The 16,606-nt window shown below is 35.8% G+C and overlaps 1 protein-coding gene across 1 annotated transcript; it reads right to left on the bottom strand.

Moving 5' to 3' along the window:
- Window positions 1-1,779: 1,779 nt before the first annotated feature.
- LOC115455483 lies at window positions 1,780-16,606 on the bottom strand. Its single transcript, XM_037443616.1, has 9 exons — window positions 16,182-16,606; window positions 11,728-11,935; window positions 9,745-10,419; window positions 8,846-9,195; window positions 7,725-7,953; window positions 6,251-6,586; window positions 5,913-6,218; window positions 4,663-5,012; window positions 1,780-3,233 (listed from the first exon to the last, which is right to left on the bottom strand). Exons 1-9 carry the CDS (start codon window positions 16,388-16,390, stop codon window positions 3,200-3,202), a joined length of 2,697 nt encoding a protein of 898 aa, XP_037299513.1. The 5' UTR covers window positions 16,391-16,606; the 3' UTR covers window positions 1,780-3,199.

Raw genomic sequence — 16,606 nt, 5'->3', positions numbered from 1 at the left:
TGTCGAATTCAAATTAACTCTTTCTAATTCGTTAGTAATTATGCCTTACCGTAGTAAATTAATTTACATGAAAAGTATGTGGGTAATACCTACATGTTGTATAAAAATTACTAATTCTAGTCTATATTTTTCTAAACACATACGCTGAGCTTTTCGTAGCCACACTAGCATAGCACGCTAAGCGAGTAAAGCCGCACTCACGTTTAGGTTGGCTACGTCTAGGAATGCAAGACATCACACCTATTGTGTAGTTGCCGGACCAATCCCAAACAATTATTTTGGCGCCCCGCGGCTAATACGTACTTTTAGAGTAGGTGATAGTGGGTTTTCAAGTTTCAAAATTCACTTGTGGTGTGAACATTATTTAAGGAATTCGGTTTCATCCGTACTCCGTAAACGGGTAAGGTGGCCACCGAGAGTTTTCCATGGAAAATGGCATAGGGTGTGATTTATATGCATACTAATAATAAAACATTATAATATACCTTACTTTCACTAAAGTGGAACCTAACGGTTGCTTTCGATACCCGAAACGTAGTTACCAAGAAACCAGGGTGAAGTCTCAAACCATAAAATAGGCAATGTAAATATTATAACTAGGAAACACCGTGACCAAATTACGAACGTGTCAAATTACGAACTAGTAAAGTTTAAAATCTCAGACTGCATTGGTAGCGTATTGTATTACGATACGACTGCAGAGCTGTGGTCTCGGGATCGATCCGAGTCGGGAAGTAATATTCGATTTTTCTGAGCTCGGAGTTTGGTATTTATTCCCGATATGGCGTTAGGCTCGCGCCCTATCCCATAATGGAACAGAACAGACAAGGCGAAAAAAATGATGTACCAATTGCGCCGGTGCTTACCCCTTCGAGGATAAAAGGCATGTATGTGTGTGTAAAGTTTTAAGTAAACTACAAAATAAAAACCGTCACACACGGGATCTTCCTCTCCCATCGAGCATGTGCAGACATACGGCGCGTTTATTTGCTGATTGATGCGGTTCTTGAGCGAGCCTCGAGGGCAGCTGAAGTATATCCTGTAGAGCAGCGCCAACAGCCCGGCGCCGACGACCACGCCCGCCGCCAGCGGCGCCCAGCGCTCGCGGCTGCTCATGCCACTCTCGTATGGATTACCAGATTGTAATGTTTGAAATTTTCACATGGTTACTAGGACTTCTGCTATTGCATGTGGTTATATCATAATAATGTCAACAGTGCGTCATTAGTAAGAAGGTTTTAATCAAGGAATTCATAAATTATAACCAAAGTATGTAACCATTTTTATATAAGTTTATAATAATATTATATTCTTAAATAAAGCAAGATAATGGATACATTATGTTGATTCAAAAGCTGTACATGCGAAAAAGATAGATATTTTACATACCAAATATGCAAATAATAATCAAGTATTCAAAACAAATATTCAAAATAAACTCATCTCGAATGTAAATTTCTGGAAAAATCTTTATAATATTCTAAAGGATTTTTCCAGAAATTTACATTCGAGATGAGTTTATTTTGAATATTTGTTTGAATACTTGATTATTATTTGCATATTTGGTATGTAAAATATCTATCTTTTTCGCATGTACAGCTTTGAATCAACATAATGTATCCATTATCTTGCTTTATTTAAGAATATAATATTATTATAAACTTATATAAAAATGTTGTTGTTCTTTCAATAAAACGTGTTATTTTAACATTATATCGTTGACAATCTACGTATGAGCACTCAGATTACGAGAGCAATACATATTAGAGAAAAACAGAATAAAATTTTTCAAAAACATTTTATTTATTTAAAAAGAAAGCATATTAAGGTACATTTTTATAATATAATTCAAAAAAAAATATTGGTCATTAAAATCCACGTAAATACGCAGAAGATTACATATAATATATAAGAGATTACAATAAAATACAACTAAATTAAAACTATCGGAGTACTTAGGTATATATTATATCTTAGTCTAATAGGTATCGACACCACAGCACCTTATTTAAGACACCGTATTGATATCTTTCTCAGAATATATATAAGTTATGTACACATTAATTATAGTTCCACTACATTCCTTTCTAGCTGTGCTCTAACAAAACATACACCAAAGCGTTCCTACGTGTGAGAGATTCCACGTAGCGCCACCGTTTTTAAAAATATGATCTTACTAAAAGTATTTTAGGCCAAATGCATGCAAAATTCATTAGAAATACAAGACGTCAAGAAGCCCAGATTAGTTTTTTTAGTACTTATACAAAATTAATTACTCGAAAAAAAACACAGGCAAATTCAAAAGAATTTCACACAGTAATGAATCCGCACTAAATACTAATGGTAAATACACGACAACTGTTTGAAAGCATTGTCTTGTAAACCCTATACGGCTATTTTCTACAATTCAAAAAAAGGCACAGCTTTAGAAAGGTAGGTGATAACTGATACCAGACGTAAAATGGTTTTAATTGTGATGACACGTCTCGAGTCGCTGATAATATTTAATAGACAGTCGACATAAGTAATTATTAGACATAACGGGGCTTAAAATCTAATGTAGCACCCCCCCCCCCCCCTCCGAAGCAACTCTTATGCGCTATGTCTGTACACTTCATGCACGCTCATGCATAGAAAGACATTTGCCGCGGCCCTATAAGGCACACTGTTCAGTGTGTATACCTCATGGTTGTAGCTGCACATCGAGGCCTATGAGGGCTCGCGATAATTTCCTGGCTTTCTCCCCTCCGCCCATCCTAAGAGGGTTTCTTTCCCTTCCCCACACTCTCCTTCCAGATATCCCCTCCCAACTTTCCTCCAGGCCCCTATATATCCCCTCCCAACTTTCCTCCAGGCCCCTAGATATCCCCTCCCAACTTTCCTCCAGGCCCCTAGATATCCCCTCCCAACTGTCCTCCAGGCCCTTACATTCGCTAAGCCGGGGGGATTCCAATATCCCATACACAGGTTTCCCCCGTTGTAAATTGCCGGCTCCGATACATACACAAAAAACATCTAATATCTCAAGATGACAAACGGAGTGACACTCCACGCAAGCTATCATTGGCCGTTCAGGTGGTATCGTAACTGTTTATGGGCATTCGTATCGTTTACCATTAGACATGCCGCGAACTCATCCCTTCCTTCGATTGTACAAAAACCTTTAATACGTATGGTTTTGTGAACTTTAAACTATATGTCAGTATTTTGAATTGACAGAACTCCTTAAATATCTGAAAGATGCAGACAAATTTAACTTAAATAAAAAGTGATACAAGAAACACATAATTAATTAATAATGGACCTATCGTGCCTAACAGTGTCAAAAGGACTACTCTCTCGGCGTACATCACGAACGATGTATTGTGTGCGGCATTGTGTGTTGGTTAGATACCGAAATGAATTAATAAATGTGATTGAAATTATTAACTTAATTCAAGTAGTTGCCAAAAGTCCATTAAAACAATATGTCAGAACCTTATAAATACGACAACCACCACTGACGTTGAACGCGATGTCGGTGGCCGTCGCTCGTTGCCAACATGAGCTCTCGAGTGTTAAGTACAAATTCTATTTACGTAATATTTCTATCTATCTATTAATTGTGAAAAATGTTCGTTACAAGGAAAATTACATAATTTCTTAACCAACCGGAGCACTGCTGCTAGCCAGTTGTTTTAACGTTGGTGTATTTGGCGGTTGACCATAAAGTCCGAAACACGTGCGGTATGCTGCGAGGTGATCTGGAAGAGTGTTCACCTCGCTACGCCAACACAGGTGTCATGATGTAAGCACCTTTGTATATTTATACACGCTTTTTTGTCATAATAAACGCGGATCGAACAGCGCGGCACCTCGATCAATCGCCCCCGTAACACATTCAAAAAACGTTAATAACATGTCAGAAGTAAGAAGTAGTACATTAGTAAGAAGTAGCGGATTCAGAACATTGGTCTCAGAAAAGTTTGACGCATGAAACATTTTATCAAAGAAATATCAAAACCATATCCACATGCAATGTTGAGTAAAGAAGTATGGTACTTAAAGGTATATAATAGCTAAATTTGTGATTTGCCCGGGGTCGGTCTAAATGCTTGTATGAGAATGAGTTGCTGAACAACCCCCGTCCATATTCCCCTCCTGGATCGACTACCGAATACATGCCTATTATCTTATTCGAATTTCTAGTTAAATATAACGGGAAAGTCTTTTATATTGCAAAATACTAAGGTCGGATCATGATTCAAATTAAGAGAGACGAAGTAACTGTTCAAACTAGTGATACAACAAATATAAATACCTATTTGCCAAACACCGTCATTTCATAATTAAAACAGATGCAACGGTACAAGAATTAGCTTTTCGTGTCTGTATTCATTAAAATTGTATGTAACTGGTAACATCAATAAAAAATCAGGTACATAAAACTTACATGAACTGCCACTCTACAGCGCCACAATCTGCCAGTAACAATAAACCAAAGGACCGCGATTGCCACGTCCGCCTCATTATGTCATTTCACACAATTATTATACCTACCAGTCTTTTAACCAGTCTAACATTAATTCTGATTACTTACTACAGCGTTACAGCAATTGATATTTATTGTACGGAATGCATGTTATACTTAGTATTTGATACCGTGATCAAAGATGCAAATACCTTGTATTGTACTCTTTATATTCTTGCGGTGAAAGCAAATATTTAGCAACAAGTCTATAGTTGGCAGGCTGCTCCAGAATTTTCAAAAGTGGCGCTAGTTTTGTCTCGTAGTTATTCAGTACATTGTCATCAACATGGCCAATGAGATTGTTGCTTTTGTTCCAAAAATATGGTATATTTTTGTCAACAATTGCACTATGAACTTTTTGGACCATAAGTTTAAACAATGTTGCCGGATCAGTTGCCCAAAACTTCTTGTCGTTTCTCTTCATTATTTCCCAGAAGAAGATAGTCTTAATATAGTAACTAGCAATTTTTGACATTCCTAATGCATCACGCATTTTCTTTATCTGAAAAGAAGAAAATTATAATCTAAATCTCTCGCCTCAGAACCTCCAATATATAACAAACAAATCTCCAAAATAAATATCCTCAGTACATATCAAGTATTTATCCGAGGTAGGTATTCTTTCGAGCCGCCCTGTGGAATGGGGGCGTTTGGAGAATTCCACCACGGTATCTCCTGCCTGTCGTAAGAGGCGACTAATAGGGGCCACGAAGGAGGTCGTCGGCGGGCAGCAGGGGGCTGTCCGCCCTAGTGCATTTCTGTGCATCTTTGCACATTTGTCGGTTGACCCCGGGATGGACGGCAGTGTGTAGTTGGCCTCACGCTGCCGTAGACGCCGAGGGCGTCCTTCGGTGCGCGGGGGCTTCTGAGCCCTCCATAAGAGACGGGCCGTAAGGCGGCACCGCGCAGGTGCGGCTGCGGTCGCAGACTAGACACTTCAACGTCAGAGGAAGCCCGCAGCCGTCCCTAATGCGCCGAAGAGGGCCACCGCGGAGTTTTAGCTGGTAGGCCGTGCATAGGTTAAGTTGTATATAGGGTTAGGGACTCGGCCCGGCGGTCGCCCGAAGGTCACAACAGGTGTGCTGTCCTGCACTAGGCAAAATTTTACAACAACGCCTCAGCCATAGGCGTACATAGAGGAAAGGCCGAGTGCCATCCCAGAATTGCTTAGTACCCATCCACAGCATTTTGAGCCAACCTACTGCTACTATAAATTTTTAAAACAACCAAATTTAGTCTAAATCACAATCCCGTGGAAAATTACTCTATTTACGACTTATGCCTAGCATAAAACCTATATCGATAGAAATAATTAGTAACACCCTGGACCAACCGATTAGGTACCCTAAAACAATAAATTATTAACAAAAACTATAATGTACTATTAATACAATTAACTCACCAGGCGGATAACTTGTCGCAGATTGCTCGTATCGTGCATCAAGTCTCTCTCCTGGTAGTGCAGGGCGATGCGCCACGACCGCTGCTCGTCTTGTTTGCTAGCTGCGGCTTTATTCGGTTTGCCGACTACCATCCAAATGTCTTTCTTGCAATTCTCCGGGATGTGCTGGTAAGCCTTACTAATGGGCCAGCGGTCTTCGGGGAATTTAAGTGTAGGTACTAAATCTGCACTCAACTTGAATCCAGTCTCACTGTTCTCTATAATCAAAGTCATAGCGGGTCCGGCTTGAGACCGCTTGATGACATACTCTACGCCTTCAACTGTATACACAGATAAGCCGTTTTGTTTTCAAATGTATTTAATGCTTTGTTGACGACGCTCTTGAACCAATCGAGAAATTTGTTCTGGAGCAAAAAATGCGAATCGTCTTTCCATTTATACGCAGTTTTATTAATGAGCCACTCACTGCCGTCTCTCATAGGAAGGTTCTGGAACTGCGGGCCCATTTTCAATTGCACGAAGCCTGGGTTTATCGCCTGAATGACTACATCACTTAGTTCGGGGTTGGTAGGGTCTATTTTCATATTAAGCGGGAGCCCAATAACAATATCAACATCAAAATCATTGGGTTTTTGTAAAAGAAGATTATCATAATGACTGCCGGCGAATTTTACCTAAAATGGAAATTATTAGTTAGTTTATTTTAAAAACACTGAGGGTTCAAAGGGGTTGAAATTAAAATTGGATTTAATTATTGATAAGTTAGTAAAAATACTTGAGCCGTCTGGCGCTTATAAGCTCTTTAACATACTGCAAATACGACTTAATATACTATTTCGGATCCATTAGTTAAAACTTTGTCGAACGATATAGAAAGTGTGGTATAGTTCCGTTAACGTACCTCTCCGAGCACATGGCCTTGAGCATTCATTCCCTACTTGGCCTCGTACTAGTTACGGGCGGAAGTATGCAAGACTTACGATTAATTGGTTAAAAAAATCAATGTTAGTTTCCCATCGAAAGTTTTTTACTACCTAAATATTCCTTATTAAATTGCCTATCTAATAGTGTTGGTTGCAAATTAAAATTATGTGTATTATAGAAAGAAATTTTTTTTTAGGTATTTTTATGATGAAATTAATAAATAATATCTATATTATAATAAATTTGAAACAACTAAAGAAACTTAATCGTAATATAGAAATATCACGTTTAAGTTTCTTCTTCAAGGTCTGTATATAATTATATAAAGTTTATTTAAACGCGCTAATCTCAGGAACTGCTACTAGTCCGAATTAAAAAATTATTTTCTTGGATAGCCCATTTATCGAGGAAGGTTATATAACATCACCCTCAGACCAATAAGAGAGGAGCATCATTGAAAAATATTGCAAAAACGGGGAAAATGTATTCCTTTTGAGAGCTTCCGTTCGGTCCGCTGCGTAAACTATTAAAGTTACGCACCGATCATATATTACGAAATTGTTCCTCTTAAAAAGTTTTAAAAAATATATTACAAAATAAAGTCCGCATCTGTCTGCCTATCTGAAAGCCAAAACATTTAAAAACTAACCTACAGATTTCAATGAAATTTGGGTATGGAGATAGTTTGAGACTTTGGAAAGGACATAGGCTACTTCCTGTCTGGAGAAAATATATAGTGGGACTTTTATCCGGAAAATCTATAACGCAGTCGAAGCCGCGAGCAAAAGCTAGTGTGTTATAAATTTTCGTGAAATACGCTATAGCGCGCCGCTTTGCTGGGTACAGGGCCTTAAATACAACATTTTGTTCTGTATAAATTATACGTACCATACTTTGATATTTCTTATAATATGGATCCACTTCCTTCATCTTCTTGTTCAATGGTAAAAATATAGCATCGAACACCTTGTAGTATCTGGTAAATGCCTCTTCGTCTAGCTTTATATACTTCACGTAAATATCGGAGAGTAGAGAGTTTAAATTAGTTAAAGTACATGCATCCGACATTAATTTTACCTCTGGCGATAATTTTACGGCTTTCTCCGGAACAGGTAATCTAAAAGAATATCCTACATAATATTGTAATCTACAGGTTTTTTTTTAATATATCCCGCTATTAAAAAAGTTCTTCTTCACGTCTAATTCTTATTCCCTTCTCTTCCCTTCCCTTTACTTTGAGATTCACACGACATTCATGATGATTCTCCTAGTATTTATGGGCGATGAAGAACACCTAGCATTGGAAGGCACACTTGCTTGTTTGCCCACGTTTGCTATACTTAAATAAAATAATAACATATCTATAATATTATATAAAGCTGAAGAGTGTTTGTTTGAACTCGCTAATCTCAAGAGCTACCTACTGGTTCGACTGAAAAAATATTTAGTGTTAGATATCCCATTTATTGGGGAAGGCTGTAAGCTATGTAACATTACTAGATGAGCATTAATGAAAAAAATATATAAACGGGGAAAATGTATTCATTTTGAGAGCTGCCTTTACACGCGCTGCGTAAACAGTTAAAGTTGCGCAACAATCATGTGATGTGAACAATCATGACGGAATTGTTCCTCTTAGAAAGTTCTATATATATAACACAAAATAAAATCTGTTTGAACGCAATAAACTAAAAAAAACTGCCCAACGGATATCGATGTAATTTGTTATGCAGATAGTTTGAGATCCGAGAGAGGACATAGGCTACTTTCTATCCTGGGAAAATATATAGCGGGACTTTTATCCGGGAAAACTTTTACGCGGGCAGAGCTGTGAGCAAAGGCTAGTAATTAATAGAAGTTAAATAAATGAAAAGTGTGTGCACTAATTGCGTCTTTGCATACTTCTGGGATAAACCACGTGAGTATCTAATAATTTGTAAATAACTATGTTTGTGTTAATCTTGTATTTGTTATAAGGTATCCGAGATTGTGATCAAAGATTCAAATACCTTTCACTGTACTCTTTATATTCTTGTGGTGAAAGCAAATATTTGGCAACAAGTCTAAAATTGGCAGGCTGCTCCAAAATCTCCAACAGTTGCGCCAGTTTCGACTCGTAGTTTTTCAAAACATTCTCCTCAACTTGACCAATGAGATTGTTACTTTTGTTCCAAAAATAGGGTATATTTTGGGCAGCGATTGCACTATGAACTTGCCGGACCATAAGTTTAAACAAAGATGCCGGATCCGTTTTCCAAAAGTGTTTATCTGTCCTTTTCACTATTTCCCAGAAGAAGATGGTTTTAATATAGTAGCTAGCAATCTTCTTCATTCCTAGAGCATCACGCATTTTCTTTATCTGAAAGAAAAGTATTCTTTCTACATTTAGATTTTACAGTCTCCCGGCTGAAACGTTCAAAATGAAATGGAAACTTCATAGTATACTAAGTGTTCAACCCGAATTTCGCTTAATAAAGTAGAATTATTATTGGTAAAAAATAAAAGGAATCTTTTCTGGAATTCAATGTCTGGAATTCAGAAATTACTTCATGTGAAAATAATCTGTGAGCTGTTTCGTCAATAATTTTATATAAATAAAAATGAATCACCAAAATGTTTGCACCCGCATAACTACCAAAAGACTGCACTAAATTGTATAAATCTTTCTTTTATGCTTTCGTTATTGTTAGGAGAAGGTTTGTATGAAAAAAATATTTAAAAATCTCATAAAAGTAAGAAATGAGACAGAAGAAAAAATATGGCGGTACGAAGTTCGCCGGGCCAGCTAGTTTTACATAATTTCAAGAACTGTCACTACTTAAACCCACTTTCAATAATAATCTGGTAAAAATAGTGAGCTAAGGCCCTGGTCACAACAAGAATATGAAAAAAGTACGTATTTACTCACCAGGCGGATAACTTGTCGCAGATTGCTCGTATCGTGCATCAAGTCTCTCTCCTGGTAGTGCAGGGCGATGCGCCACGACCGCTGCTCGTCTTGTTTGCTAGCTGCGGCTTTATTCGGTTTGCCGACTACCATCCAAATGTCTTTCTTGCAATTCTCCGGGATGTGCTGGTAAGCCTTACTAATGGGCCAGCGGTCTTCGGGGAATTTAAGTGTAGGTACTAAATCTGCACTCAACTTGAATCCAGTCTCACTGTTCTCTATAATCAAAGTCATAGCGGGTCCGGCTTGAGACCGCTTGATGACATACTCTACGCCTTCAACTGTATACACAGATAAGCCGTTTTTGTTTTCAAATGTATTTAATGCTTTGTTGACGACGCTCTTGAACCAATCGAGAAATTTGTTCTGGAGCAAAAAATGCGAATCGTCTTTCCATTTATACGCAGTTTTATTAATGAGCCACTCGCTGCCGTCTCTCATAGGAAGGTTCTGGAACTGCGGGCCCATTTTCAATTGCACGAAGCCTGGGTTTATCGCCTGAATGACTACATCACTTAGTTCGGGGTTGGTAGGGTCTATTTTCATATTAAGCGGGAGCCCAATAACAATATCAACATCAAAATCATTGGGTTTTTGTAAAAGGAGATTATCATAATGACTGCCGGCGAATTTTACCTAAAATGGAAATTATTTGTTAATACAATTATTATGAACGCTAGTCCTGCCTTGCGAATCGAAAGGTCCTATGTTAATAATATTTATTTAGTTGGTAAAATACTATTTAAAATTTTCATATTGGTAGAAATGAGAAAAGACAACGGTTCGCCTTTTATTTCTCTCAGTATTGTTAGGAATTTATCTGAAAGACATAAAAACATGTCGTGATCTATCTATGATATAAAAATGGATCGCTGAATGTCTTGCTAAGCGCAAATCTCGAGAGCAGCTTAACTGATTTCGCTAATTCTTTTTTTATAATATTCCTTGAAGTACGAGCATGGTTCTTAATGAGAAAAGTTTAAAAAAATGCCCGAAAAAGTCTAAAAACAACACTTTTCTATATTCCCATACAAAAGATTCGTAATAATACTTAAAAGTCAATTTGAACTTCAATACTATACCATAACGTTAAAGTGTTAGTGGAGGGGAAGGCAAACCAATTGAGTGACGTTAAATGGAACGAAGGAAAGAATTGTGTTTTATAATTTTTATTTTTTGACATAATGTAATTGCTGACTCATCAACTTTCTTTTTTCTTTTTTTATCTTAATAGGTGACCCGGCGTCCCGAATAGCAGAATAAGTACTTAAAAAAAATAATTAAAGAATCGACTGTTAGGCGGAACGAAGTTCGCCGGGTGAGCTAGTATATTATATAATTCCATTTGTGTAAAAAACACAAAACCTTGTAATAGGATATTCTACTTATTTTTTTTATAACTTTTATGAAATATCTACGTCGTATGAATTCTAAAACAGAAGAAATCATTGAAATCTGATGAAAAATCCACAAGTTATAAGCCAATGAAACTTGATAATAGGGGTAAGTGTCAAAAAACAGAAAAGAGACGAAATACTTGCATGTGACGTCAACGTGCATTACGATACGAGCGAAAGAAAGAGATGGAGCAATAACCCCGATACACGCCCACTCCTACACGTAGCAATATTTGAAATTTGAATTACTGCCTCATTTCTGATCGAATTTTAATGCTGTTATCACAGGATTTTTTTTTGTACTAATTACTGTTACATATTAAAAAAATGCATAAAATCTAAAATATTCAAATACCCTATTGTGAGCCAATGAATTTCCAATTATAAAAGAGCAGATAGAGTCAAGCGAGTTGCTCTTTGTCATGCCGCGAAGCAAACTAATGTATTTTGTATTAGGTAGGTACTTTGTTTACCTTTAATCAAAACCATGAACACACCGCCATAATTTCAATAAATAAATATTTTAGTTCTTACCAATGATACTCACCATACTTTGATATTTATTATAATAAGGGTCCACTTCTTTCATTTTCTTGTTCAATGGCAGAAATATAGCGTCGAACACTTTGTAGTACCTCTCAAACGCCTCTGCATCTAACTTTATGTATCTCACGTAAATATCGGACAATAAAGAATTCAAATTGGTTACACATGTCTCTGGTATTGGTTTTGTAGCTTTCACTGGAACAGGTTCTCTATAATAATAACAAAAATGTATGTAATTCATACTTTTAGTAGTTCAGTGTTTTTTTTTAGTTTTAAAATATCATATGCTAGATAATTAATAACAACAGTCCGACATTTCGACATCAGTGCACTAATTCGCGTTTCACCCTTGTTATAGCTATAACTTGTCTACATTATATGTAGTATAACCTACCCCGACAATTGGCAACACTAAGCAGTGTTGTCGCCATTCAGGCTGTCTCGCATGGTGACCAGTCACCAATTAGGCTATCTCGAAAACCTCGCGTTATAATCCCTGTATAGAAGTCATTATTAGAGGAAAAGACGTACCAGCACCACCAGTCACACTGAAAGCGGTAAATTGGGGAACCTAGTTTTGCTCGTTGCCTTCCTATAGGTTTTGACGACTTTACTACTTTACTAGGCTACTTCAAATTATTAGTGACTTGACCACCACTGAGAACTCTTTTTGCTTCGACTCTCAACTTGACTTGCTCGACTTTTACAAGATTTTGCGACTTTTAGGCTATATTGTTAAATGTTCTTTTGATTAATCGAGACATTATATTTTCTTAAAGCCTCGTCAGTACTAAGTAAGTAAGGCTACTTTCTATCCCAAGAAAATATAGCAGGGCTTTTACCCCGGTAAACTCCTTCACGCGGGCGAAGTCGCGAGCAAAAGCTAGTACTACTATAAACGGATGAGGGGAAGTAGATAATTTTCAGCCTTAATTTTCTTTCTTTTGTAATAAAATTGTTATTTACTTAAAAACTAATATAGATATCAAAACGTTCGGTATTCATATTTCTATTATAAGCCTTTTTTGACTAATTGAATCATGTGGGAAAAGTTCTTATTTTGGTAAAAAGGTAAATTGAAGGAGAATTAGAAAAATGTAGTGCGTAGATAGTTTTTGACGAGTGTAGCAACCAGTGTTTGACTTTGTGGGATTTCTCTCTTTTAGGGTCGAAATAACCTCATTCAATATAGGTCTAAGGATTTTTGACCATAAGGATATTTTACTATTTTTACCATTTTACCAATGCCGTTTCAGGCAGTGGCGAGGGTCCTATAACCTAATTTTTGCCGGCTTCCCTTTCGTAATTTATGTAAAAACTACCCATTTGCCATCAGTGATTGGAATGTTAGCCGGCTAACATGACAGCTACATGACATTACGCGTGTCACGGAAAAATAACCTTATTATGTAATAAATAATAAGGTTATATTCCCGTGACACGCGTAATAACTATCATGTAGCTGTCATGTTAGCCAGCTAACATGTCAAGCATTAAGTAGTTAACATTAGAACGATTTCTAGACCGCATTTATGTATTATTAAGGTGGTAGCTCAAGGTCCATTTTCATACATTTTGTTTCGGCTTTAATCTGGGTAACTAAACAAGTATTGGCAAGTAAAGAATTTAAATTCACGTCTAGTTAGTGATTAGTTCTCGCAGTTGAAGAAAAACGTAAAAATAATTAATAATCATGGATATTTCGGCCTTTAAAATTTAATATGACGAAATTTTAAAGGCAGAAATATCCATGATTATTAATTATTTTACATTTTCTTCAACTGCTAATCACGCAATACTGTTTATTACAGATTAAGAATCAAAATGTATGTAAGTTGTTAATTTTTATATTACCAATTACAAAAATATTTTTTTTGACGATATAAAACGTAGAAAATAAGTTAAAAGATAGTTTAAAAGCGGTATAGTTGTACTTAGATACCTATTTTACATTGTTAAATACATAAAAAGTTATTTATTTAAAGGAATTTTTAGATATTTTTCTTTTAAAATCTATGGTAAAATCAAATTCACAAATTGTAACACTGATAGCAGCCAAGCGCCATACCTAAATCAATAAGAATATACTTAACCACTTTGATAAAGCTAAAGAAAATATAACTACAGTCCACAACATTTACTCATCTGACCTATTTGCTCAAATATATAAAGGTCCTGGAATTCTAAAAAAACATAATTCCGTTATAGCCATGTCTCAATTAGAACTACTAAAGTAAGGCTATATTTGTTTAATAAATAAATTAAATCAGATTTATTTTCAATCGCGCTTCGGCAAATCCATTGTAGGAGGTTACTGATTGATTGTGTTATCTTTAGGACGCTAAAGTGGTTTGTGCCAGCCATTATTAGAGCAATAATTAAGTCAATCAAAACTCTGAGAAAGAACAATGAAGATCTCCTGTTTTAGAATGGAGAGTACATTCACTGAAATAAGAATGAGAGTTGTAGTAACTCACGAGAGCTTGATGAACCCCATGTTCATAAACACTCACTTAGGAGGAGGATGACGCTTTTGAGAAAGTTTTTTGTATAAGACTTGTTATGTGATGATTAAGTGGATATTTGAAATATTCAGTGATTGCATTGCAAGAAGGTAGTTCAATTAAGTTTAAAGTGTTGGCTTGATGTTACTAATAAAGGATAGATTTAAAATGCTTCAGAATATATGGATACAAGATCCTTTTTCCATCAATGCTGCATCATAATTATATTTTTTTTGGAAATATATAAATGGAAAATGCTATAGAGATGTTATTAGGTCTAATTTATTTGACATGGACTGAACAATATTTTCTATTTGGTATTTGGTCAAAAAATTACCAAAGCACTCTATAAAGTAGAAGCTAATATCTTTATTTCTAACTTCAGAAACAATATTATTACATAAATTACAAAAGCTGCATATAGAGTTTTTCTTTTTCTTCCCTGCCCCCACTAAAAGAGGCGGGAGCAATTGGAAGGGTTTGGTACCCTTTTTCTGGAGGCACTTGTGAATATGGAAATGAATTGCCAGAGTCTTCTTATCACTGACCACACAACAACAACTATGTTGGCCAGTAGTATTTGACATTTATTTATTTTGTTTTTGTTTATTACAGATTTTAGACACTGTAAATGTGTATGTTTTCTTTTATTTGAATTGTATGCTGAGCCTTTATATGTAGGTAGGTACATGTTAAGAAATCAATCTCAAGCAGAATGATATAGATACATATTTAGAAAATAACAAGCAACACTTTGGTAAATAAACTGTTTTCTCAATACATGTGCTATCACAAGCCATAGCTGTCATTACTGTGCATATGGATAGCATAGAATGGTGATGCAATTTCACTTCATTTTTGTTTTTGAGAATGCTATGCCAGTACACATTCTCATTGAATTATATTAAGTTATTTTAACAAATACCTCGAATTCTGTGTAAAAAATCCTAAATTAGTAATATAATTATGTTTATTAACAAAATTACATTACATCCAAATATTTTGTGGCATGCTGGTTAACACCAAAACTTAAAAAAAAAACATTAAAATATCATTTATCAAAAAGTTATGTGTCAATGGACTACAAAAATCTACCCAAAAGTTATTGAGACACCCTGTCACTCAATCTTGCTTCTGTACTTAGATTAAAATAGAGGTGCTAAACTCTGCCCATATAAAAGTCTTTATACCCAAGTTACAAATATAAGTAACTTAAATATAAATTCAGAGATGATAATCTAACTTTCTACACATGGAAGAATTTCTAAAATCAAAGCAGTAGTTCCATATATCAGGGTGTTCCAACAAATAAAAAACAGCTCTACGTAGGTTTACATTTATCTCTCACAACAATGATCTCTTAGAGAATAATTGAATGTACTGTTTGTTTTTGCGGATAGATACTTAATGATGGTAGCGTAAGCACCTCTACTAATTTTTTGTAAAGTAATGTAAATCCTAACAATAGTGTTACTTAATTGTAAAAAAAATACAAATTGTTTTTCTTTACTAACACATTTATTTACTGACAACAAGACAATGAATGAACTTGGTATGTAATACAGACAGTGTATATGTATGGACGAGTAACTAATTAAGAGTTCCAGAAGTAAAAACTTGCAATTTACAAAAAAGAATAAAATTATATAGTATTAAATGTTTAATTATTTTACTGCATTGGTGATGTTCGGTTATAGTGCGTCTAGCATGCAGATGTCTCAGATCCCCAATTAAGGAAAGTGGTGTTATTTTGATGCTGAATATCATCACAGTATGGCATTTGTTCTAGATATAGAACCTGGCTTGCAGCCCCCTATCACATCATGAGAAGGAGTGCTCTTGGCGAAAAGTGGGTAAACTGGTACACTAGGATAAGAGATACGACATTGTGCACTTGATAGAACAAAAAACAGAACAAATCTATAAAATAAATAAAATGTGAAATAAGTACCTGGACACACTTAAGGCCTCTAAGAAATTTGTAATCGTTGTTATATCCCCTTGCTCGGTTTTCGGTTGCTGCTGATCTACATTTTGCTGAACAGAAATTGTTTCTTTAGCTTGCGTGTTTTCTTGGATCAAATTCTCTTTATTTTCAGCCGATCCAACTGTAACTTCTGGCTGTACATTCGCCATGCTCACATTTGCACCCTCATCCATCGTCGGCCTTGGTAACACCGCTTTGACCTCTCCTGTTGAAGACGAACTAGCTTATTTTATACAATGCAAGACGTCGTACATCGAACAATAGAGCAGTACTATTAAATATAAACAACGCAAACTTAGGTTTTATATTTAGATTTTATCTATACAATTGTTCATTTTAAGCGATTACAGTGACGTGGACGAAGTGTAAGACGAAAAGGGTAAGTATTT

Source organism: Manduca sexta, chromosome 26 (assembly GCF_014839805.1).
Source record: "Manduca sexta isolate Smith_Timp_Sample1 chromosome 26, JHU_Msex_v1.0, whole genome shotgun sequence".
Taxonomy (NCBI): Eukaryota; Metazoa; Arthropoda; class Insecta; order Lepidoptera; family Sphingidae; genus Manduca; species Manduca sexta.
Note: the sequence above shows the minus strand (reverse complement) of the source record. Positions and strands in the feature narration are given on the sequence as shown.

What these genes read in the sequence shown, in the direction of transcription:
- LOC115455483 (XM_037443616.1), bottom strand. Translation starts at nt 16,390, where the DNA reads ATGGATGAGGGTGCAAATGTGAGCATGGCGAATGTACAGCCAGAAGTT. An exon ending in GAGGCCTTAAGTGTGTCCAG is followed by an intron (nt 11,936 to 16,181) that starts GTACTTATTTCA and finishes TTATTATTATAG; the next exon opens with AGAACCTGTTCCAGTGAAAG. An exon ending in ATACATTTGAAAACAAAACG is followed by an intron (nt 6,219 to 6,250) that starts GCTTATCTGTGT and finishes GAAGGCGTAGAG; the next exon opens with TATGTCATCAAGCGGTCTCA.